Below are 23,254 nucleotides of genomic sequence, written 5' to 3'. Positions count from 1 at the left end.
GACCTTGTTGTAATTTTGTAATTGACAATTTACTTACTTTCATTGCTTTCAAATTTAGTAACAAAAAGGCCTTTCATTGGAAGTAAGTTGGGAGCCTCCAATAGGTCACCCTACTTCCATTTGTGTGTAATAATTTTAGGCAATTTTCCCTTAGGATTGTGAGTGTTTTGTTGGGAACCTTAAATATGGTCATCCAAACACTCTTAGGATTCGCCTAGTTTACATTTCTTGCTTACTTTCATAGCTTATTTCCTTTACCTTCCATTGTCAAACCACCTAAATATCTTTCCTTTTACCAATTAGTTTTTACCTTATCTTTCACACCTCTTTTAGTGTTTATTTTGGCTAGTTTCAACCATAGTTTCTTTTACCTTTGGTTTTCAAACCCCCAACAAGAAAGAACCATAACTTAGGAACCAACACGAGTCTTCATTCTTCATCTAGTGTTAATGGTGAGGGTTCTACTCCTAAGGACCCCTTGTATAAGATATTAGATGATTTGAGATCCCTTAAGTTTTGGAAAGAAAAACAAGAGAGAAAAGAAAAAGGTAAAAAAAGAGTGGAAGAAATAAGTCAAGATGAAAGAGAGAAAATACGAGAGGAAGAAAGAAGAAAAATAATGAAAGAAATGAAAAGAGAAAAACATGCCTCCTATAGTAGTCATGACTCTTGCAAGAGTTTAAGTGAAGAACTTAGCGACTATTATAGAGGGCGCCATAGTTCACATACTAAACATCACTCCCAAAGAAGAGAAAAGGATAGAAGGCCTTAAGTGGTTAACCTTAACCTCCCATATTTTCATGGAAAAGATAATGTTGAGGCCTACTTAGATTGGGAAATGAAGGTTGAACAACTCTTTGCTTTCCATCATATTAGCGAAGAGAGAAAAGTTCCATTGGCTACCCTTAGCTTTCAAGGGTATGCCCTCTATTGGTGGACTTCCCTTGTTAGGGAACGAAGGATTCATGGGGATCCTCCAATAGAGTATTGGAATGATCTTAAGAGTGCCCTTAGGAAGAGGCACACTCCCTCCTACTATGAAAGGGAGCTTATGGACAAGTTCCAAAGGCTTAGACAAGGGAGTATGAGTGTTGAAGAATATAGACAACAAATGGAACTATTCTTTTTAAGAGCTGGACTTAGGGAGGAGGAAAGAACAAGCATAGCTAGGTTCCTTAGTGGGCTTAATATGAAAGTGGGGGACAAGGTTGAACTCCTTCCATATAGGGACCTAGATGAGCTTGTCCAACTTTGTATAAGAGTGGAACAACAACTTAAAAGGAAGTCTTCTTCAAAATCTTATGGCTCTCACTCTTATCCAAGGAAGGACCAAGCCCATGGAATTTTGGGAGCTACACCTTCAAAACCCAAGGAAGATAAGGGTAAGACCATAGAGAAATACACCCCTATGACTAGTTCCCAAGAAAGGACTAGCAACATTAAATGCTTCAAATGTCTTGGGAGAGGTCACATTGTCTCTCAATGCCCCACAAAGAAAACCATGATCATGAGGGGTCAAGACATTTATAGTAGTCAAGAGGAGACTACTTCTTGCCCTTCCTCTAGTGGAAGTGAAGATGAAGTAAGGGGTGAAGATTCTAGTGAGGAAATCTACCCCCATGAAGAAGGTGACCTCTTAATGGTTAGAAGGCTCCTTGGAGGTCAATCTTGTGATCTATCTCAATCCCAAAGAGAGAACATCTTTCATACAAGATGGAAAATTTTAAATAAAACTTGTTCTCTCGTTGTGGATAGTGGATCTTGTTGCAATTGTTGTAGCATAAGATTAGTTTCCAAATTGAACCTCACTATCATTCCCCACCCAAAACCTTATAAACTTCAATGGCTCAATGAGCAAGGGGAAATGATAGTTAACCAACAAGTGAAGGTACCTTTCTCCATTGGGACATATAAGGATGAAGTTAATTGTGATATAGTTCCCATGGAGGCAGAATATATTGTTTAAGGAAGGCCGTGGCAATTTGATAGGAAGATCATTTACAATGGCCTAACTAATGAGATTACCCTCACCCATCTTGGCACTAAATTTGTGTTGCATCCTCAAACACCTTCACAGGTGGCCAAAGATCAACTAACTATGAAAGATAAGAGGGATGAGGAAGAAAAACTAGAAAAACAAAAGAAAAAGAAAGATAGTAAGGCCTTGTCTTTGATGGCCAAGGGGAAGGAGAAAGAGGAAAAGGATTCCTCCAAGAAGATTGTTAAGAAGGAAAATCATTTTGCAACAAAAGTTGATATTAAAAGAGCACTCCTTCTTAAACAATCTTTCTATGTTCTACTATCAAGGGAAACATCCCTTAGGATTGCCACAATTCCTACATTTGAGACCTTACCCCCAAAGGTCCAAGAACTCTTACATGAATTTGGTGATTCCCAAAGAGATACTCCCTGGGCTACCTCCTTTAAGGGGAATAAAACACCAAATAGATTTAGTCCCAGGAGCAAGCCTTCCTAATAGGCCAGCCTATAGGACTAACCCTCAGGAGACTAAGGAGATAGAGTCTCAGGTTAAAGAATTGTTAGAGAAAGGCTGGGTCCAAGAGAGCCTAAGCCCATGTGCTGTGCCAGTGTTGTTGGTGCCCAAAATGGATGGTACATGGAGAATGTGTACAGATTGCAGGGACATCAACAACATCACTATAAAGTATAGGCACCCCATTCCTAGACTTGATGAGTTGCATGGTGCTAATATCTTTTCAAAAATTGATCTTAAAAGTGGTTATCACCAAATCAAGATGAAAAAGGGTGATGAGTGGAAAACCGCTTTCAAGACCAAGTTTGGTTTGTATGAATGGCTAGTGATGCCTTTTGGGCTCACTAATGCACCAAGCACCTTTATGAGACTTATGAATCATGTCTTAAGGGATTTCATAGATAGATTTCTAGTTGTTTATTTTGATGATATTTTAGTGTACAGTAAGAGCCTAGATGATCACTTAGGACATCTCAGGCAAGTTCTTTCTGTCCTTAGGAAAAACACCCTCTATGAAAATATAGAGAAGTGTACCTTTTGTGTAGATAATATAGTTTTCTTAGGGTTTATAGTTGGTAGAAATGGGGTCCAAGTGGACCCTGAGAAAATCAAGGCCATCCAAGAATGGCCCACCCCAAAAAGTGTGGGAGATATTAGGAGCTTCCATGGGTTAGCAAGCTTTTATAGAAGGTTTGTTCCTAATTTCTCTACAATTGCATCACCTCTCAATGAGCTGGTGAAGAAGAATATGGCATTTATCTGGGTTGAAAAACAAGAGCAAGCCTTTGCTTTTCTCAAAGAAAAGCTTACTAAGGCACTTGTTCTAGCTCTTCTTGATTTTTCTAAAACTTTTGAGCTAGAATGTGATGCCTCTAGAGTGAGAGTTGGAGCTGTATTGTTACAAGGTGGACACCCTATTGCTTATTTTAGTGAAAAACTTTATAGTGCCACCCCCAACTACCCCACCTATGATAAAGAGCTTTATGCCTTAATAAGAGCCCTCCAAACTTGGGAACATTACCTTGTTTCCAAAGAATTTGTCATTCATAGTGATCATCAATCACTTAAGTACATTAGAGGGAAAAGCAAGTTAAACAAAAGGCATGCAAAATGGGTAGAGTACCTAGAGCAATTTCCATATGTTATCAAATACAAAAAGGGAAAAACAAATGTGGTAGCTGATGCCCTTTCTAGGAGACACATATTGTTTTGCTCCCTAGGAGCTCAAATTTTAGGATTTGATAACATTAGGGACTTGTATGCTTCAGATGAATATTTCTCTCCCATTTACGAGAGTTGTGGGAAAAAGGCCCAAGATGGATTCTATTTGGCTGAGGGGTATTTGTTCAAAGAGGGAAAACTTTGCATACCTCAAGGATCCATTAGGAAATTACTTGTGAAAGAGAGCCATGAGGGAGGGCTCATAGGCCACTTTGGGATAGAAAAGACCCTTGTCTTACTGAAAGAAAATTTTTATTGGCCCCATATGAAGAAAGATGTCCATAAGCATTGCACTAGGTGTGTGGCTTGTTTACAAGCCAAGTCTAGGGTGATATCTCATGAGCTATACAAACCCTTACCCATCTCATCTGCACCTTGGGTAGACATTAGTATGGACTTTGTCCTTGGGCTTCCTAGAACCCAAAGAGGTGTAGACTCTATCTTTGTGGTAGTGGATAGGTTTAGCAAGATGGCACACTTTATACCATGCCACAAGGTGGATGATGCTTCCCACATCTCAAAACTCTTTTTTAGGGAAGTTGTGAGACTCCATGGTTTGCCTAGGACCATTATGTCAGATAGAGATGCTAAGTTCCTTAGCCACTTCTGGAAAACCTTATGGGCTATGCTAGGAACCAAACTTATTTTCTCTACCACTTGTCATCCACAAACTGATGGGCAAACAGAGGTAGTGAATAGGTCTTTATCCACCCTTTTAAGGACTCTTCTGAAAGGAAACCATAAGTCTTGGGATGAGTATCTTCCTCATGTAGAATTTGCCTACAATAGGAGGGTTCATAGAACCACCAAGCAATCCCCTTTTGAGGTTGTTTATGGGTTCAATCCCCTAACACCCTTAGACCTCATTCCCCTCCCACTTGACACTTCTTTTATACATAAAGAAGGGGAATCTAGGTCAGAGTTTGTAAAGAAGTTGCATGAGAGGGTTAAGAACCAAATAGAGAACCAAACAAAGGTGTATTCAACTAAAGGCAATAGAGGAAGAAAGGAGCTAGTTCTTAATGAGAGGGACTGGGTTTGGATCCATCTTAGGAAGGATAGATTCCCTACTAAATGGAAATCCAAGCTTAGCCCTAGAGGGGATGGACCTTTTCAGGTCTTGGAGAGGATCAATAACAATGCCTATAGGTTGGACCTCCCAGAAGAGTATGGAGTTAGTACCACTTTTAATATTTCTGATTTAATTCCTTTTGCAGGTGGAGCTGATATTGAGGAGGAGGAACCGACAGATTTGAGGTCAAATCCTCTTCAAGAGGGAGGGGATGATGCAATCCTCCCTAGGAAGGGACCAGCTACTAGAGCCATGAGCAAAAGGCTCCAAGAGGATTGGGCTAGAGTTGTTGAAGAAGGCCCGAGGGTTCTCATGAACCTCAGGGTAGATTTTTGAGCCCATGGGCCAAGGTTGGGTCCACTTATCTTTGTATATATTAGATTAGGATTTCATTATTTTTTTTGTCTTTGTATTTAGGGCTCCATAATATAGGTAGGGTACCCTAGAAATATAGGATTTTTTAGCCCTTGTATTTTAGGGCACCTAGACTAATTTTTGTATTAGGGGTAGTTTTGTAATTTCACATGCACTAAGTGAATATTTGATGTGTGTGTTGGGAAATAAGTTTAATTGAATTGGTAGAAGCCTAATCCAATTAAATTTCAGAGGGGGAGGTGAGCATTTACTTACTACACCTCATTGTCACATCATATAGTCACAATTTGTGCATGTCCTTCATGCTTTACATGCCTCATGACACCTAAGCACACTTAGTGGAGAATCTTGGAATTGATCTTGGATTAGTGGGCTGAACCATAACTGAAATTCACTAATCATAATTAGTGAAATTTTGGCTCCAAAAATTCAATTTCAAATTCAAGTGAAATTTGAATTGAAATTCAAATTTCCCTCCAATTTTGTGTGACACTTAGGCTATAAACAGAGGTCATGCGTGTGCATTTTTTTCAACTTTGATCATTTGAGAATTAAACTTCAAAGTTCAGACTTCTTTAGAGGCACTAAATTTCATGCTCTTCTCTTCCTCTTCCTTCATTCATCTTCTTCTACCTTCAAGCTCTTATCCATGGCTTCCTATGGTGGTGAGCTTCTTCTAGACTCATCTTCTACTTGAAGTGGCATCTCCATTCATCTTTCTCCTTCTCCATTCCGCTGCAATCAGACCTCAAGAAGCAAAGGAATCCATTGATGAAGATGATCCAAGGCCTACAAGCTCCACATGAAGCGACATCAGGTGACCTAAGGGAGAGAAATTGGCTACATAACTTGGACCTCACAGCGAATCTCTGACGAGAGATCGGTTACGAAGCAACTCAACAAGAAGCGCAAAGCCAAGCCCACAATGCAGTTAACAAGGCACTCAAATTTAGTTAGGTAGTAATTGAGAACCCCTTTTTGAGTGAGCTTTAACAAAGCCCTCTTTGGATTATCATAAAAGGAGGGTGCAAAGTGAGTTTCCAGAGCTTGCAAGAGGCTGATCCAAGATGTAATGAAGCCATTTCGAAACATCCATTGATACTAACTTAATGTCAAACCATCCATATATAAATGAAGCAACAATGATCCATTCTTCGTCAATTATACCTAGGTAATCAAAGGGTTAAGATATTTTGAAGATCCACCCAAGGAGTCATGACCATCAAATCACGGAACCTTGAGATTTAGGTAGGGGAGGTGGTGTGGTGGGTGTGGTGCTGGTGGGGGGAAAAAGCCGAGAAGGGTAGTGGGCTAGTGGTAAAAGTGTTTTGGTTTGAGTAAGTCGGAGAATGACATCCTCTGAAAGGTCAACGATAGGTTTATGTGTGTTGTGCTCTGCAATGGATGCAACAGCAGGTCAGGCCAATTGATAAAGCAGGGATAACACCTTGAATTCGAGGTCAAGGGAACCTTCAACTAAAATAAGAAAAGGTAAGGGTGTATATTAATTATTTTCCTTCCTTCATTGATGAAAAGATATTTATATAGTATCTCATCATTGGTTAGTCATACTACTAGGTAATAGAAAAAAGGAATATTAAAATAACATAAAAGGAATATTGTAATGGAAATTGCAACAAATTGTATTTTGACTATAAGAATGCTTTATACCAAATCATTTAGGTCAAAAGGCCTTTTAGTAATCCTTTTGGGGCCTAACTTGGGCTGAGATGCTATCAAAGAAACAATGAGGAAGCTAAAGTTTCATGAAAATAAGCTTTGGAAGAAGGTAAGTGTTTTGGAATGGAAGAGGGAAGGGGGTCACTTAGAGAACCTGGTTATGCAATGCTACTCTACTACACAAATTATTTATTACGACGTGCTAGCAAAGACGGTTGACAAAAATCGTCTTTGAAAATAATGTGGTGGCAAAGTTGTAATTAAATTCATTAATATCAAAGATGGTTTTTGAATAACCGTCTTAGAATTGTGAATTTAAGGAGGATTATTCAAAAAATCGTCCTTGAAATGGTTGCCTTTTCAATTCATGTTTTTTTTCTCTTATCGGGCAACGTGTGCACTGACCCTTTCTGTCTCTCTTATTGTCGCTTTCTCTGTTTTGAGTGGAACCCTAAATTAGTAACCAACGTGGCTCCTCCCTCTCCGACCAAGTGCCATAACAAGATCTTTGTGATCAGCAATGACAACGTGGGAATGGCCATCGCGCAGGCCATCCTCACTCGAGCCCTCACTAATGAGCTCTTCATTGTTGACACCAACGCTGATAAGCTCCGCGACAAGATGCTCGACCTCTAGAACATCGTCACCCAGCTGAGTCGGTGGTCTATGTGTCATTCGGAAGCGGTGAGACAATGTCAGAGGTTTAAATGAGGGAAATGTCATTGGATTTGGAGCTGAGTCAGCAAAGGTTTTTTTGGGTGGTGTGGCCATCGTGCGAGGGCAATGGGAGTGGCTTATTTTTTGAAGTATCGAATAGTGGTGATGAGGCATTGAATTACTTGCTGGAGAGGTTCATGAAAATGGAAGCGATGGGGGTTGTGGTCCCCATGTAGGCCTCGCATGTGTAGATTCTGGGACATCCTGCAATAGGTGGTTTTGTGATGCACTAAGGTTGGAATTCTATTTTGGAGAGCGTTCTTAACAGGGTTCCTATGGTGGCATGGCCACTTTATATGGAGCAGAAAATAAATGCGTTTATGCTGTTGGAGGAGCTTGGGGTGGCGGTGCGGGTGGCGAAGGAGGAGGGAGGAGTTGTATGACGAGAACAGGTAGTGGAGCTGGTGAAAAGAGTGATGGTGGATGAATAAGGTTTTGGTATGAGGAAAAAGGTTAAGGAGCTGAAAGTGAGTGGAGGGAAAGCGTTGTCTAAGGTTGGATCCTCTCATTATTGGCTTTGTCAAATGAGCAAGGACTGTGAAGTTCATTTGTAGAGTTTTGAGGCTAATGTTTCTGCTGTTTACTACTTAAGGGGTACTACTACCACTGGGTTCCATACATTCCCTTGGAGGACAAGTATTCATCTCAATTTGTTTGTTTTGGTGGTTTCTTTTGAGTATGTTTATGAATCATTGCTTCTTGATCATCTCTAAACTTCATTATGGCTTTATGTCTTCAACAGAGATAGCCAAGCTGATAGACTAAAATCCCAAATATTTATCTTGAGTTGTACCCAAAGAAGGTATAACTTTTTATTTTCTCCCCTATGCAATTTTGTATTCTACAGTTTGTTTCAGATCTTCTGTATGGATTGTTCTTGGAGAAATATACATACCTTTATGTTATTGGTTGCCTAGCTTAAATAATCTTAAAATGAACGTTTGAGACAAACATAAGAAATATGAGTACTACATGCCTTGTAAGTCTACTACCTTTAGAATATTACAATTGCTCTCATACGTGTATCCTGTTTGTAGGTCTTCCATGAATTTAATTGGGAATTAGATGAACTTGAGGTAATGAATTAAATTTTTATTTATGGAGCATAACATTCATAATTTTCGAATAACATTATTGGTTTTTGTGTTAACTTTGGACTTTGTTCTGTGTATTCAATGGATAGGTATGGGTAACCAGGAACTTCTTGATTATTTTAGCATATATGATGCTATGAGAGCACGACACTCTTATGGCCCACAAGGTCATCGTGGGATGAGTGTTTTGATATTTGAAGCCTCAGCTATTGGCTATCTAGAGGTAGAACGTCTCCACAAGCATTTTGTTGAGCAAGGAACTGATAAAGATTCTTGGTTCACTTGCCCTATTTTATATCTCCCTGGGGGAATTGCCAGCTCTATGGATACATGGCTATAGAAGGAGATATGGACTTTTCCAATAGGCACTCCCAAGGTTTCATTTCCTCTTTCTTGGATACTTTTCTTCATATTTGTATTATGCAGATGGTTTGATGTATACCAGATACAGGTTAATTTATGGAGACAAAGTATAATCTGGCATTTTTTTTTTGGCCTCCTGATGAAATTATGTTGGCAAATCTAGACTCAAATATGACATAAGATCATATCAGGAGATGGTTGTACACCAAATTTGGCAAATGAATGGATGAAAATTGCATTGTGAGGAGGAGAACTAAAATGCAACATGAAGAGACCAAAGAAGAGGTAATATTAACATCAGTCAGACTTCATGACTATTAGTTTTATTGAAAAGTGGTTACTTGGTTATGGAATGTACTTTAGTATATTATTTTTTATGCCACTGAGTTGTGGTTAGGATATGCTTATGCTTGATTGCTTTGCTGAAAATTTTTAGTTGTAATTTACATTTTTGTAGTACAAGAGTGGATAATCTAAAGTTACTTTCACCTCTTTTCTCTTCTTATTTGAGATGTTTTGCATATAAAAATGTGATTCATGTACGTACTATTGAACTTCAGTTTGATGTGTCAAATTAGACTAGCATTGAATTGAGATACAATTGCATATTGTTACTCTTTTATATCTTTTCCCTTTTCATTAAAAGTAAAAGAAATCAATGAGCGATGATAGATTGATAGGGTTGCACTGGCCTAGACTGCATTAGGCTATTTATCTAGATGGGTTGTTTTTTAATGCCTTGAAAGAAAGGCACAAAATCTTGTTAAGATTTGGATCTAGATTGATTATTTTTGTTTTGTTATGGAGGCTTGATGCAACCATTAACCCAATTTTCTAGAACAATTTCCATTTATTTAAAAATTGAATGAACAAAATTGTTATTTTGTTAATTTTCCCTTTTGGAGGTCACGATATTATTTTTTCATAGTTTTGTTTTCTCACTAATGTATTTTGTCAATCATGAAAGATGTATATGCAAGAACAATTCTTCAAGGACCAGATCAAAATCATTCATGATTCAAGGGATGCGAAGGAAGAAGATATCAAGAGGATGCAACCGGAGGAATGTGAGAAGGTGAAGCAGTCATGTACTACTGGTCATGTGAATGCTAAGGAATATAGACTCAAGTATGTAATTGTCATTCCTGCCATTGGACTATTGATATATTCACATCTGAAGCCAATTTAATGTAAATAAATTTTGCGAAATTATTATGTAGGTGATTTTAAGTTGAATTGTTGAAGAACATTTTATTCTTAAAAAACTAATTTCACGTGACTCTAGAAAGCTAGGTTAATTTTTTAAAGTGTAAGAATTATCTACATGTGCAGAAAAATTATTGCATGTTTTGTGTGTGTACAATAATGGCTTTGAGGTTTGAACTTATGACTTTGTGCAAACTATTCAAACCCCTGGTTAACCGTAGTAGGTTAAAAAATTATTATCTAGTTATTTGGATAGTGGTATTTATATTTTTCAATGACTTTTGAGTGAATTTGACTTCTTTGGATGTAGGGTGGAAGAGTATCTGAAATTTGTTGAGGTCCAAGATAAAGAAATGGAGAACTTAGTTGCTGAAAAGGAGAAGTTGTTACATGCTTGTGGCATGGGTTATGCTGCAATGAAGTCGAGGCATTGGGAGGAAGAAGTTTAGTATGAGCATAAGTTTGATGAGGAACTAGCCAACCTCATGGAAAAGTACTCCCTGTCGTAGAAGTCCAATGGTATCTAATGGTATGGTCTTTTGCACAGACTCATACAAATAGATAAACATAGCCAAATAGGTAGAGAAAATAAATAGAGATTGAAACTTTTACTAAATTGAGTATGTCATTTTCTTTTCTTTAGTACTTGTTGGCATTTGGTACATTCTTGGATATAGAAACCTGGTTACAATTTTAAATGGTGGTGCATGTAGTTTGAATCAAATGACTACAAATTTTACAAATTGGACGTCTAGAAATTTTGCAATTAGATGTTGTCATGCCCTGATGAATGATTGATGCATTGTGAGTTTGAATATCTTGAGCCAGGGGATTTTACAGTTTGAATATGTTTGAAAGTTCCGTTAAGAATCATCCACTGATAAATATGTGTGTTTTTTTTATTAGGGCTTGATTTTGTTGTTAATTTGTTTTTAGGGGCAATGCAAACAACATTTTGCAGAAGAGGAGGTGGAATTACTTCCACTAATGAAGGCATTGGAGTTGAGCAAAGAGCAATAAGTGAGTGCACTTGAGCAGTGTTTTGAAGTGATGCAAGGAACACACAATCGGTTGTTGAAGTTTTTTCTTGAAGGTCTCCCTCCTCATGATGCTACGAAGTACTTGGACACCTTTCCAAGATGTTTATGAATTCTGGTATCATATGGTTCTGAGTTGATGTGCTGCCCTTTATATAATTTTTTAATAATAATTTTACCTTTTGTCCTCGAGAAATTTACACTCTTCATTTATGTAGTTCCTCTTTGTTGTTTGTGCTTAAGATAGCCTTAATCGATATTCACATCTTTGAATAACCTTGGTTTTCAGGCTATTTTTTTAATGATTGGTGAACACAGTGTAATACTTTTGCTAAACAAGTTTTCCAGACTAAATTTGCAAAAATTAGAGTTGGTAAGAACTTATAATTACTATAACTACATTTTGTTCTTTTTGCCTGTAGTCACTATGTTCGGGGGTGGAGTAGTCACTAACTGTATGTACAAGACACACCCAACTTTCTCCTTCTTCTTCTTCTTCTTTTTACTCTTTTTAACTTAGGGTTATTTTGTAATTAAGTTTTCATATTCATATTGTCATTTTCTCTTGTATCTCACTTTCTTCCTTTTTTTTCCTTTATATTTGTATCTTTAACTTAGAAATCTTGAAGCTAATTTCCAGTTACTCGTGATATAACTATGCATATTAATTCTACTTAAATTTATTTACAAAAATTTGTTTCTAGCAATTTACTCTTTAATAACATTGCACATTGCAGTGCTAATACCAAGAGCTTTTAGTATTGAGAGTCAAGCATGAGTCCCTCCAACAAATTCAAAGGTAAAGATTCTGATGAGATCGAGCATATGTACAAGTCCTGGTTATATATATATGGAGGACACACTAATTTATTTTGTTTCTCTTTGTTGTTTAAAGGAATCTTCTCGGAGAAAAACTAGAGCCACTTAGCATGAAAGAATTGCATAGTATATAGAAACAACGAGATAGAACGCTTGCACAAGTTCGGAAGCACCTAGTATACTAATTGACACTTATTTTGAGTATATCTTATTAATGAACATGCATATAAAATCTAATTGAAACATATGAAATACAAAAGAGACAAGTTGCGACGCCCTGAAATTTCGCTAACTATAAATCGATGTTTAATTGTATTTATCATGTTATTTGATTATATGATTGACTTGAATGACTTGAGGTATGGTGTGAATTAGTCATGTGTGATTTTGTTGATGTGGATGTTGAGTTATGTGGAGTTTTATTGACCTAAATTGAAATTATAAGACTTTGAATTTTACCCAAACCTATTCCGGTAAAACCATGATCCTAGATTCATTAATCGTTGGATCGTCTTCAAATTTGGATTGTAGGTTCCCAACAGATTTCTGCAAGGTTTGACCGTTGGATTTGCAAAATAACAATATTTTACCTCTCTCTTAGTGTGAAAAGTTTGCTAAGCGCAATTCGAACCCGAGAGGCAATTGCTCTAAGCGTGAATTGTCGTGCTTACCACAAGAGGAATTGTGCTCAACGCAAATTGTCATGCTTAGTGCAAATCCTAACCCAGAGGAATTTTGCTAAGCACGAAAGTCGTGCTTAGCACCAAAAGTGAACTCCTGCTTAGCAAGACAAGCTCGTTAAGCGAGATCTGCAGATTATAAATACGTTTTTTAGTGTGAAAAACACGATTTCACATCTTTCTTTCTCGAAACTCCGTCTAAACCACCCTAGAAACTCTTCATCCACCATCCACAACCATCGGTGGCCACCACGAGCCGTTGTTGCTTGCCGTCAAACTACCACACTGAGAGGAATGTTTTAATCAAAGTGGAATCCTCATAGCCCACCTCAAGGATTCGGTGGAGAAAAATCTTTCAATCCTTTCTTTTGTAGCTTCTTTGAGGTAATCTTGATTTCTAAGCATTTCTCCTAGTTAGTTTAAGTTTCTCGTAGTGTCTCTTGTGTTTTGGATACTGTAATAGGATGTTTTTACATTTCCTTTGAAAAACCCTTGAAAATGAGACATTCTAAAAGTTATCTTTTTGTAAAATTGATGCTATTTTCATGACCTTTGTTGAACCCCAGTCACATTGGCGTGATCGGAATTTCAAAATGACATCTCCTTTTAGTAGAATCCAAAACACCCCTTAACCCTTTATGTTTTGACAGGGGCAATTGACCCTGAATGTTGTTATTAACCTTGTTTTTGAAATTTATACTAAATTTCCTTTGATTTGGTATATAGAATCTTACATTTGGACTGACGAACCTGAACGAGAGAGGTCTCTAAGTGACGTAAAGAGAAACTGACAAAGAGCTCACGATAGGTGAGGGGAGTTTATTATAATTTTATGGCTTTGATACCATAATTAGGGTCAAGGAACCCAATTATGAGAATGTATGTCTGTCCTTGTGTGTGCTGGTTTTCAAGAAAAATAATGTTTTCAACTAATGGGATGCGATACACCTATTATTGATAAATGAAATTATTGTTTTTATTAGACTTGTGTTGTCTGAAGACTGTGAATCTCAGGCATGAACTATATATGTATGTATGTGCAGAATGTGATTTACTGATGTTATTAATTGATATGAGGTGATGTTGATGTTTATGATAATGTTGATAAAGAATGACGATGTTATTGAAGATGATATTGATAATAATTGATACGAGACGATGTTGGTGTTTATGATAATATTGATATGAGATGATGTTGTTATTGATGATTATGTTGATATGAGATGATGTTGTTGTTGCTGATAATGTCATTGAGATGAAATGATGTTGACGTTGAGAATGACATTGAGATGAGAGGATGTTGATGCTGAGAATGACATTGAGAAGAGACGATGTTGAAGTTGATATTGATAATGACATTGAGATGAGATGTTGTTGATGTTGAAAATATCATTGTGATGATGTATGTTGTGTATGTACATGGGGGGTGCAGTGACCATGATGGATATCCCTAGTGGGAGAAATAGAGTGGTTAAGCATCTCTAGAGGGGGATGGCTTAGAATCTTTAATTATCCATGGTCAGTGCATTGATGGTGCCCATGTTTCATACTATATATTGCATGGAAATAGTATAAACTTTGTCAGTAAGTACTTATAGTTTCTCACGAGGGGGAATACTTGTACTTGGGGGCATGTCACTTGGTTTGGAACTCCTTGAAACTAAGGCTGATCACCCTGGGGGGAGTAGTCTGTACACGACAGGGTGACCTTGACACTTGTTGCTTAGTTTTCCCAAGTGAGAGTGTCGCGTGGACACGCTTAGGCTATTTCCTGACGAATGGTACCACATTACATTTGAGAGTTGAGGTCAGGTGCATGCATCATATTGAGCATGATTGATTGGAATTATGGACGAATGATAACTACTTGTTGAGTGTATGTTGGACTAATGGATGTTTATGTATGATTATGGTATTTGTTAATGTTTTCCTACTAATCATGGTCATTTGATTTTTGTGTTAATTTCTTTTATGATAAATTCACCCTTGCAATTTTTGTACCGTGTGGTTGGTACCTATGATGATCTTGAACCTTCATTCGTGAGAACATATGAACAACAGTAGAGTACGTGATGTGAGATTCTTTTATGGAGCCGCCAAGCCGACGTGATGACGTTGTGATTATTTTGGGAGAGAGTTGTGTTTTGTTAATCAACTCCTCTGTAGTTGGTTCTATAATTATTTTTTGAAATGAGAATGTAAATCACAAATTTAATCATATATATGAACTAATTTACTTTTCGTTATATGGATGATGTGTATTGAGTTAGTGTGTGTGTGTATATATATATATATATATATATATATATATATATATATATATATATATATATATATATATATATATATATATATATAAATATATGTGTATTTTGTGAGAGAGAGGTGTGTTGTTAATCAACTCCTCTGTATATGGTTCTATATATATTTTTTGAAAAGAGAGAGTAAATCACACATATACGCGATAGAGAGAGGAGATATTTTTTTTTATATATATAAAGTGTATTGAGTTAGTGTGTGTGTGTATATATATATATATATATATATATATATATATATATATATATATATATATATATATATATATATATATATATATATAAAAGTAATTGTGCATTGTTTGGTGGATGTATATTGTGAAAAATTTACTCTCATTTTTCATAAGCAAATTAACGAAGTTTTCATTTACAAATTAAATTTTACGCGGTTTAGAGTGATGATATCGTAACAACGAGGCAGGTCGTTACACAAGTGATCTTCATAAGCAACTAGACTATTTAAGGATTCATCTTAATTAATTAATTTTACATTTTCCTTCAACTCACTTTGATCCAAATTGTGCTATATATATAAATTAAATTAGTTGGAAACTACTTTCCAATTTCTTTACATTTTTTTGGTACCCATTTGTGCCTATATCTTTTTTCCTTTTCTTTTGTATTCAATCTATTTTGTATTCCCCATTTCTAACCATATGCATGCTGATAAATTCGCTCAAAAGAGAATTAAAGAAGGATGAACTTAAAATCTTATTTAAGTGAGACACAATAATGGGTGTTTAATTTTAATCGTCTGATCACAAAACACTATATAGATTATCTAATAGCCATGATCCTGCCTTTTAATTACAGACGCAGAAGCTGATATCACGAATTGAAGAATTACATGGAAAGGTATGCAATAAATTATATTACATCAAATGTTATTAATTCCTATATATGTTGTGATCCTGTGAGCCTAGGGCATCTTCTTTTGTGTTTACTGATCAAAAAATAAATTACGGGAATATGATAGAAAGAAAAGAAAATAGGAAGAGGAATGAGTGAATAATTAATTTATCCATCATTTCATCAAAGGGGAAAGGAATAAAATCTCCCCTTCCTTTTTTTGGTTTAATTTCGTGGGAAAAAAAGAATAAATATATGTATGATGGGGTAAGAGAAATAGGACAATTAAACAGTACACAAATAAGTACACAATTAAATAGTGCACATTTTCTAATTCTTTCCTCTCCCTTCTTATAGAGCATCCAAAACCTGGTTGGTACTTTGTATTTTATGAATTTCTTTAATTTTTATTCCTTTATCATTTTCTGCTGTTAAAATTGTTCACTTCATTTTTCAGCGGCTAGGAAACCATCAGATGTTGCCATTGATGGTCTTGCCTTGGATGGAGGCTTAGAAGTTGCAATGGTACATATTCCCAACTGATTAGGAAAAGAAACATTTCTTCATAATTTTATACAATATATTACTAACTCTTTCTCATATAGGCATGCAATGCTCGGTTATCAACTCCAACTACTCAGCTAGGCTTGCCTAAACTTCAGCTTGGAATAATTCCTGGATTTGGAGGTAGTAACTGATTCCTCTCTATTTTCATCAAATTTACTTGTACTTGGTGTATGAATTCAAATTAAATTCATCTATATACATAACCTTTTTTTTTAATTCTCCAGTTAGAAAACATGTTACCACTGTTACTGCTCATTGTTGAGTGACATGCATTACATTGAAAGCTGTTTGAAGTTCAATTTTAATGAATTTATTAATTAACTACAAGTTTGGTTTAATACCTTAGTTCACATGTTAGATAGGCCTAGAATAATTTGTAAAATGAAGTTAGACCATGAGTAATGGTGCATTTCTTGTGACTAATTGTCATTATTATATTTTTCTTTAGTATTGCTAACCTGGTTTTAAATTGTCTTAGGAACACAGCGACTTCCTCGTCTTGTTGGTTTGACAAAGGGACTTGAGATGATACTGGTATACTACATTTTTGAAGTTGTATTAGCTAGCCTGATTCTGAGTGCTAAGTTTTTTTCTAAATTCTTTAGATATCATTTTCCTAATACCTCTTGACATGAACAGGTACCTGGGGTTACAGATTGTGGTCTGGTTCCAAGACAAGTCAAGAAGCTTGCCATCATTGGCGGAGGACTAATGGGCTCTGGAATAGCAACTGCTTTAATTCTTAGCAACTATACTGTCATCTTGAATGAAGTAAATGAGAAGTTCTTAGATGTTGGTATGAATAGGATTAAAGGTGAGAATAGATTCTTATGAGTTGGTTCTCACTAGTACCTACTCACACTGCACTTTTAATTAAGAAATAAATCTTTCCTGTTCTCATGTAATGACTTTTCTCTGTTGAGTAGGAAACCTACAAAACTGTGTTAAGAAAGGTAAATTGACCAAGGAAAATTTTGAAAAGACCATCTCTCTTATCAAAGGTATGTCATTTCTACTTTTCCATTAATTTCATAAAAAAATGATTTGAATTTTCTAATAATTGAATTTTTTCTATCAATTTGTTCTTTTTAGTCCTGATATCTAGACAACCTTATATATAAAAAAGGAATAATGTCTTTCATAAACAATATTTTAAACTAACATGCATCAACCATTCATTGCCTTATGTGAAACTTTTGGTTTCCTTTCCTTTGCCTACTTTTATATTTCTAGCTTCTCTTCTGGTTTCCTTTGAAGCTGATAAAGAGCAATTGGGATAAAGACATATTAACATAATTTGTTTTTTAAATCAAAGCTTGCAAAATGCAATCCCAAAATCCCATGTTTTTTCCCTTATTCACTTGTGAGATAACTAACTTATTTGAAATAAAAACAAACTTAACAAAAAGATTAAAATAAAAGAAAAGTGAAAGTTGGGACTCTACTCTCAACTTATGTTGTTGAGGGGCAAGAAGTTAGAGTTTCTATAAACTCAAGCATGGGAATTTTAGTTGGCTGCTTTGAACTGAGTTTAGTTCACATAGTCAAATAAACAAAGCTTCAAACCAAATTTCACTATAAATAATGACATGGTTGGAGTTGGAAGCACTAAGGAGTGTCATTTAGACATTTACTTGTCTTTTTGCCAATCCAATATACCAATTTTGCTTAATGGGATGGAAATTGTCATTTTATTGGTAACCTTAAAGTCTCACCACTTGTAAAGAATGATCTCTGTCAATACAATACAAGGGGAAAGAAACTCATGAATATAGTTTTGTATGTAAATTGACTTTCATTAGGTTTTTTGCTTGTTACTTCCATCAGGTTGACTAGAGTACTAATTGGAATATAGATGGAAATAAAAAAATGGTAGAGAAAGCTACAAATCCAAATAAGAAAGTTGTCTCTTTTTTCTTTGATTATATTTGTAAAAGTTGAGTCATAAAAGGGGGAAGAGCCATTTCAAAGTAATATTTAATAAGAGTATGTTTTCTCTTTGTCATGCCAACCTATCATGTGATCCTTATATCTTATTTATAACTGGATAAATCATAGATGTGTGACCTTTTTGAAATTTTTTAAAAGTTGTACATGGATTTATAATTCATTGACAACATAATTCTTATGTAATTACTTAGTATTATGTTGGTTTTCTCCCTTGAGCTTCATACTTTACTCAAAGTGTTGAGTTATAATTAAAGAGCTTCAGATAATGAATCTCTTAAACAATTAATTTCTTCTTTGCATCCTACTCCTTCATTCAAATACCACCTTTGACCTGTCATTCTATTATATAGTCTAATGCCCTTTATTTTGCACTATGGTAGTCGATAGAGATGGATGAAGCTATATATGGCCAAAGCTATTGACATTGGAGAAAATTATGTGAGCTTCTATTCACCATCTTTATAGTATTTTGTTTACAGTGGTTGCCTAGTGAGTTCTATTTCTGAATGATTGGCTGTAAGTAACAAAGCCTTTGGTAATAAACAAAGAAAAATATTCAATTAAATATTTTGATTACCATCACTTTGCTAAATCACTAGAACTATTAATCTTGAAGAATCTATTTACTAAATATTCAATTAAATGTTTTGGTTGCCATCATTTGCATAATTTTTATGTTGCCTGCTGACATTGGAAGGCTATGAAATATACCAATCTACTTCAGTTGCAGTTAAATTTGAATTTTGCAGTTCAAATGTAATTACTATAACTAGAATTTTCCATGTAGTTTTTTTTCCGATTATTTTGTAGAATCTCTAAAGTTAATGTTATTTTTCAAAAGGACATAATTACCATATTCTTTTATACTCAAATTCATTATTTTTTTTATAAAAAAATAGACATTCTAAGACGGTTCTCTGAAAAATCGTCTTAGAATGTCTACATTCTAAGACACTTTGGAAAAATTGTCTCAAAATTCTCAATTTATTTTAATTATTTTAATAAAAAATATTATAAGACGGTTCTTTAAAAAATCGTCTTACATTGTAAACATTTTAAGATGGTTTTTGGGAAAACTGTCTTAAAATGCTCAATTTTTAATTTTTTTTAAAAATACATTTTAAGACGGTTTTCTGAAAACCGTCTTAAAATGATAACTTTTTTAAGACAATTTTTTAACAACCGTCGTGAAAAGTTTTGACTTTTTATGACTTTTGCTTCAAAGACAGTTCAAAACCATCTTTGAATGTGCCCAAAAACCATCGCCGAAAGTTGTTTTTGCAGTAATGCTACCATATTACTAGACGAGATGATTACAAAAATTATTGTGCATAATTCATGATTTTTATATTTTTTGACATTATGTAATTTCCTTCATTTTAGATTAGCTTTTAGCTGACACATTTTATGTTTTAACCTCCGGGATGGTGAAAATATGAATAGATATTCAGGTTTATGCCATATGGTTCAGAAGTTGGTAAACATATTGAAACAAATGGACCCAAAGGATCCTTTTCGGATTGATATGATTGATAAGCTTCTGGAAAAATTGTAAGTTCGTTTTTATTAACCTTTTCATGTGAACTTTCAAACATATTATTGAGCTCATTTACACTAATTTAATGTAGTTCAAAATTTAAACACATGATTTGAGATTTTAGAAATGATATTAATTCGTATTTAGTAATGAATATCATGTTTCGTAACTATATTAGCTCTTATATTTCATATTTATATTTTCTATTATTCCTTTGAAACAATTTATACTTCAATGTTGTTCTGAGACTCCTCAAATCTATTTGTGCTGCAATAGTTCAACTATTTCATTTGAACTGGATTGGTGTAGTTGGTATGAAATTGGTTTACCTGAATTCGTTACAAATAAAGTAGAAAATTTATATATAAATTGTTGGATGGATTTTGTTGGACAATTGTGCTATAAGTAGTACATATACATGATCAAACAAAACATGATAAAACATCAATTGATAAACTAATAAAATAAAATATTCAACACAGAAATATAATACAACAATACACTTGTCCCAAAGACAAAAGTCTCCTAGAGAGAGTATTCCCTGTCCACAAACTGCAAATAACAACACAGTCGCCTAGTTACACACCTATTATTAGATATAATTCTAATTTGTAGCTGCCATTCTACAATTTCTTAACCAGAACTAATGTAGAATTAAATAGGCAAGTTATTTTATATAACATACTATTATAATCTAATAATTGCCTCTAATCCATCAAAAATGAATCCTTCCTAACCCACTTAGATTTAGATATCAGTTCCCATCTCAATGGCCCTCTGGTGCTTTTGGTTCTCTCTTGATGATCAAGGTTTTCCATATAACATTTAAGTTGGTATAAAATATTTGATTGGATGTAACTCCACTTCTAGAAGTATAATTTAGCCTTGCAGTTTCAATAGAAAGATTGCATTCATATAGGGATCACTTTTTATTTCTTCTTGGTATCAGCATGAAACAGAGAGAGAAAAATATCAGTTATTACTTTCTTACACATCTTTTTCTTCTTTTTGGATGACAACTACAACATGGGTGTGATTCCAACCAGGCAAAGTATCATGTTATGCGAACGCTTAACTATCTCATCCTTCTGCAAGTAATAAAAATTGAGTAATTAATTTTATTTGCTTGCACTTTTCACATTAGACATTAGTGTCCAAATGAAAATATATACAGATAAAGAGAAAACAAATAATCTACTTTCAAATGTAGTTTAGTAATTAATTTTCACCTAATGACCCCATAATCTAGCCATCTAGGGAAAGTTTCTGGGTTGATTATAATTAACTTTCTGCTAAATTTTCTTTTTATTGTCTCTTTGTATTATATTTCTCTCATCTGTTCCAAAAATTAATGATTTTTTTCTCTATCGTGTAGGCGTAGGCTCTCAATTGTTTTTTTGCGACTAAAATTTGCGGAGCACTTGAAAGAAGCTGTCACATATATTGAGATAAGAGTTGGTCCAAAGACAGCTACAGATCCAGCTTTCGTTGTAACTAGAAACATGGAAGACTTTGTTACATAGGTGGATTCATCCAAAATAACGAGAAAGGTGCTTCAGTACAATGACAAGTTGGATGACTATGGTTTAATGAATTAAGTGGAAGGCTAATTAGTTGTGGTTTACTGTATGAATCATGGACGAGTTTGTTTCCCTTGGCAGGTAGTTTAGACAGGCTTGGATTTTTTTTTTATTTCAATTTTAAATTCATACTAGATTAAAGTGGCAATGTAATGAACCTGGAAATTAATGAATCATAATAGTGATATCAAATATTTGATATATATTCTGCATTTTTGTCCTGTCAATTGTTTAGGGATCACAAGGGCCCCTGCTTGCATTTTACGTGAAAGATGAGCCATTGACATTGATTGGCTATGGGATAGTAATGGTGTTTTTAGTTGCAAGGATTTGCCTCTCTAGTTGCAAGTTCGAATTATAGTTGAGAGTCCAAACAAAAATATATTTATTTTCAAAGTAACAATTTTTTATCTTGTTCAATTGATGCATTAGAATTTGTAAAAGTATTTTCTAAACTTTAATCACTAAATTTAGACTGTCACATAGTGATGGATTAAATTCAAGTTCAAGTTGGTACCACTTTACCCCAGATGAGCCGATCTGGTAAGAGAGGATTAATTGGGTGTTAAATAAGAATTTTCAAATACCTATGGTGGTTTTAAAAAATAATTATCAATTGATGTTGTTAGTTAACTAGTTGAAACGTTTAAATCTGATAAACTTATTAATTCGATATTCCTTAAATTATATCTGTTATAATTTATTGTGTAAGTAAAACTTGTACCTGCAACAAGAGTGATGGAATCAGTTCAATCAAATTCACACCAACGACTAATTCTGCATGTTTCTTTATTCTGTCTTCACCAGTTTCAATTTTGACAACCATTTTAGATAGAGTCTTGGTTTTTTGCAACCCACAAATTTTAAACACCTAATTGATACTTTTATTTTTTCTTTACCTCTCTTCCTATCAAATCATATTACCTATCATATACATTATTGCAAAAAGACCCTACAAGAACATTTATAAATCACTTTCAAAGACGGTTCAAAACCGTCTTTGAAGTCAACATCGTTGAAAGTCAAGACTTTCGATGACAACTCCATAAAAAACCGTCTTAGAAAAGGTTATCCTTCGAAGACGGTTCTTAAAAAAATCATCTTAGAAAGATATTCTTCTAAGACAGTTCTTAACTAAAAAACCGTCTTAGGATATACACTTTTTAAGATGGTTTTTTAAATAACCATCTTAGAATGTTTTATTTTAAAAAAATATTTATTGTCATCAATATTGTAAGTGAGAACACAATTAACTACTTATGATTTAAAGGTAAGTGTAGTAAAGTTATATTAAATCAATTAGATAGTCCTAGCAAAACACCTACCAAGAGAATAACACCAATCTTGAAAGACCCAAGAGAAAACATTTCAATTCCATGTGAGTGATAAATATGTAGTCATTGATGTCAAATACTATATAGTAATAAAAAATAATTCACAATATTACACAAACATTCATAGCATATATGAATGAATGGTTTAATTTATTTTTAAATTAATTTTCTAAGAATTAAGCTTAATTCTAAAATTTTATTGCTTCAAACCATGAAAATGGATACAAAAAATATAGTATAAAAAACATAGTCAATTGATTGGCTCAATTGACCAAAAAACTAGACATTTATATATAGAAAATGCAACAAATCTAAATACAGAAGGCAAGACCCAATATATTATTTGCTAGCCAATGCTTCC

General features: G+C 34.6%; 1 protein-coding gene across 1 annotated transcript; it reads left to right on the top strand.

Annotated features, from left to right (window-relative positions):
- Nucleotides 1–6,909: 6,909 nt before the first annotated feature.
- LOC102661153 (U3 small nucleolar ribonucleoprotein protein IMP3) lies at nucleotides 6,910–21,502 on the top strand. Its single transcript, XM_014771704.1, has 5 exons — nucleotides 6,910–7,006; nucleotides 19,728–19,764; nucleotides 19,886–19,994; nucleotides 21,000–21,073; nucleotides 21,355–21,502. The coding sequence occupies exons 1-5, from the start codon at nucleotides 6,910–6,912 to the stop codon at nucleotides 21,500–21,502; spliced, it is 465 nt and encodes a 154-aa protein (XP_014627190.1).
- Nucleotides 21,503–23,254: the final 1,752 nt, after the last annotated feature.

Source organism: Glycine max, chromosome 19 (genome assembly GCF_000004515.6).
Source record: "Glycine max cultivar Williams 82 chromosome 19, Glycine_max_v4.0, whole genome shotgun sequence".
NCBI lineage: Eukaryota > Viridiplantae > Streptophyta > Magnoliopsida > Fabales > Fabaceae > Glycine > Glycine max.
The sequence above is the reverse complement of the archived record's forward strand: the minus strand, read 5'-3'. Positions and strand labels throughout refer to the sequence as shown.

What these genes read in the sequence shown, in the direction of transcription:
- LOC102661153 (XM_014771704.1), top strand. Translation starts at nt 6,910, where the DNA reads ATGAGGAAGCTAAAGTTTCATGAAAATAAGCTTTGGAAGAAGGTAAGT. An exon ending in CTTAGAGAACCTGGTTATGC is followed by an intron (nt 7,007 to 19,727) that starts AATGCTACTCTA and finishes TGTTTTTGCAGT; the next exon opens with AATGCTACCATATTACTAGA. An exon ending in ATAAGCTTCTGGAAAAATTG is followed by an intron (nt 19,995 to 20,999) that starts TAAGTTCGTTTT and finishes TTGGATGACAAC; the next exon opens with TACAACATGGGTGTGATTCC.